Source organism: Austrofundulus limnaeus, unplaced genomic scaffold (genome assembly GCF_001266775.1).
Source record: "Austrofundulus limnaeus strain Quisiro unplaced genomic scaffold, Austrofundulus_limnaeus-1.0 Scaffold4106, whole genome shotgun sequence".
Classification (NCBI taxonomy): domain Eukaryota; kingdom Metazoa; phylum Chordata; class Actinopteri; order Cyprinodontiformes; family Rivulidae; genus Austrofundulus; species Austrofundulus limnaeus.
In genome coordinates, this window is record NW_013956508.1 from 1 (window position 1) to 1,671 (window position 1,671).

The following is a 1,671-nucleotide window of genomic DNA, read 5'->3' on the forward strand; positions in this document are numbered from 1 at the left end:
CAGTTTATATGGATAGTTTTATTTTTTACAATAACAAGCTGCAATGAAAACAAGCAGAAATGAAGTAAAAGGAACAACTTTATACTTCTTGACTTTTTATAAATGTAAGAAGTAAAAAGTACGCTGAAAAATAATTACTTAAGTACAGATACCATAAAATCCTACTGCAGTACAGTAACAAAGTATTTGTACTTAGTTTACAGCTCTGCTGGTCCCAGTGAGACCTGGTCAGGGTGTTTGGACTTACAGTCCAGAGGCAGACTGTCAGCAGGTGCAGGGCTGTGGTTCTGGTTCTGATAAGACTCCGGGTCAAACAGGTTCTGATCTGTAAACTGTAAATCATTGTTCTGTAGTGATGATAAAAAGTTTATCTTATCTGAATCTGTTAGAATTAAATGTAATCAGAGGCTTTTATTTTGAAATCCCTGACACTGTTTCTCTGCAGTTTGTGTCTCAGTTAAAACCTTCAGACTGAAATAAAACAAGAAGAAATTAAATCAACTTGACTTTAATTTTAATCACATCACAGAGAACAGGAAGTCACATGCTCACAAACAGGAAACTACTATCTCTTCAGCCAATCAGGTTTCAGAACAGTTCTCTGAGTTGGTTGGCTTTTCAGGACTTTTATTTTGATAGTTTCAGTTAGCATTTAACTAGACAAACAGATTTATTTTGAAATATAAATACCTTGTAAACATTAACACAGAAAACAACAACAACCAATCAGGAAGCAGGACCCTGTGGTTATGGCCCCGCCCCTTTAGCCCGCCACACGGTAGTTGGCGTGAAACTCTGGCTGGATGTCGCAGACACGTCGCAGCAGGTCGTTCAGCACCGCCTCCCGGTTACCACGGTAACTCTCCTGGATACGAGCCATCCTCTCAGCCGTGTCGCGGTCCACCTCTACTGCACTGTTACCATGGGAACCAAGAGCCTGGGAGGGGCATCAGAATAAGAGGAGGGGCTTGTTAGGAAGGRGAGGAGCATCAGAATAAGAGGAGGAGCATGTTAAAAAGGGGCGGGGCCTGATGGCAGCACAGGAACTCACAGCTGCCTCCTTGGTCTTGAACTCCTTCTCCCTCTGCAGGCGGTACTGTTCGATCTCAGCCTGCGCCTCCTCCTTGGCCTGCTTCAGGCGCCGGTTCTTACCTGCACACATCACATGACGCGCACACACACACACACACACAGACACACACACCATCAGACTGATGGGGGCGGGACTTCCTGTCCTGAAGGTTGGACCACACTCCAGTTCTTAAACTGGAGTGTGGTCCAACCTTCAGGCCTAAGGACTGAGACTCGTCAGCCTCCTTTATACTGAATTTATTTTTATAGATTTATACTATTTCTACAGATTTATACTATTTCTACAGATTTATATGATTTCTACAGATTTATACTATTTCTACAGATTTATACTATTTCTACAGATTTATATTATTTCTACAGATTTATACTATTTCTACAGATTTATATTATTTCTACAGATTTATACTATTTCTACAGATTTATGTCAGACTTCATGTTTCTTGGAGGTGTGTACTAATGGAGGTACTGATGGAGGTACTGATGGAGGTACTGATGGAGGTATGTACTGATGGAGGTGTGTACTGATGGAGGTGTGTACTGATGGAGGTGTGTACTGATGGAGGTGTGTACTGATGG

The 1,671-nt window shown here is 41.9% G+C and overlaps 1 protein-coding gene across 1 annotated transcript; it reads right to left on the reverse strand.

Moving 5' to 3' along the window:
• Positions 1-492: 492 nt before the first annotated feature.
• Positions 493-1,152, reverse strand: atp6v1g1 (ATPase H+ transporting V1 subunit G1; the record flags this gene model as incomplete). The annotated part of the gene is given in 2 exon segments (XM_014000766.1): positions 493-937; positions 1,052-1,152. Coding segments are annotated over 2 exon segments (275 nt in total), but the record flags the coding sequence as incomplete, so codon positions are not given.
• Between the last annotated feature and the right edge of the window lie 519 nt (positions 1,153-1,671).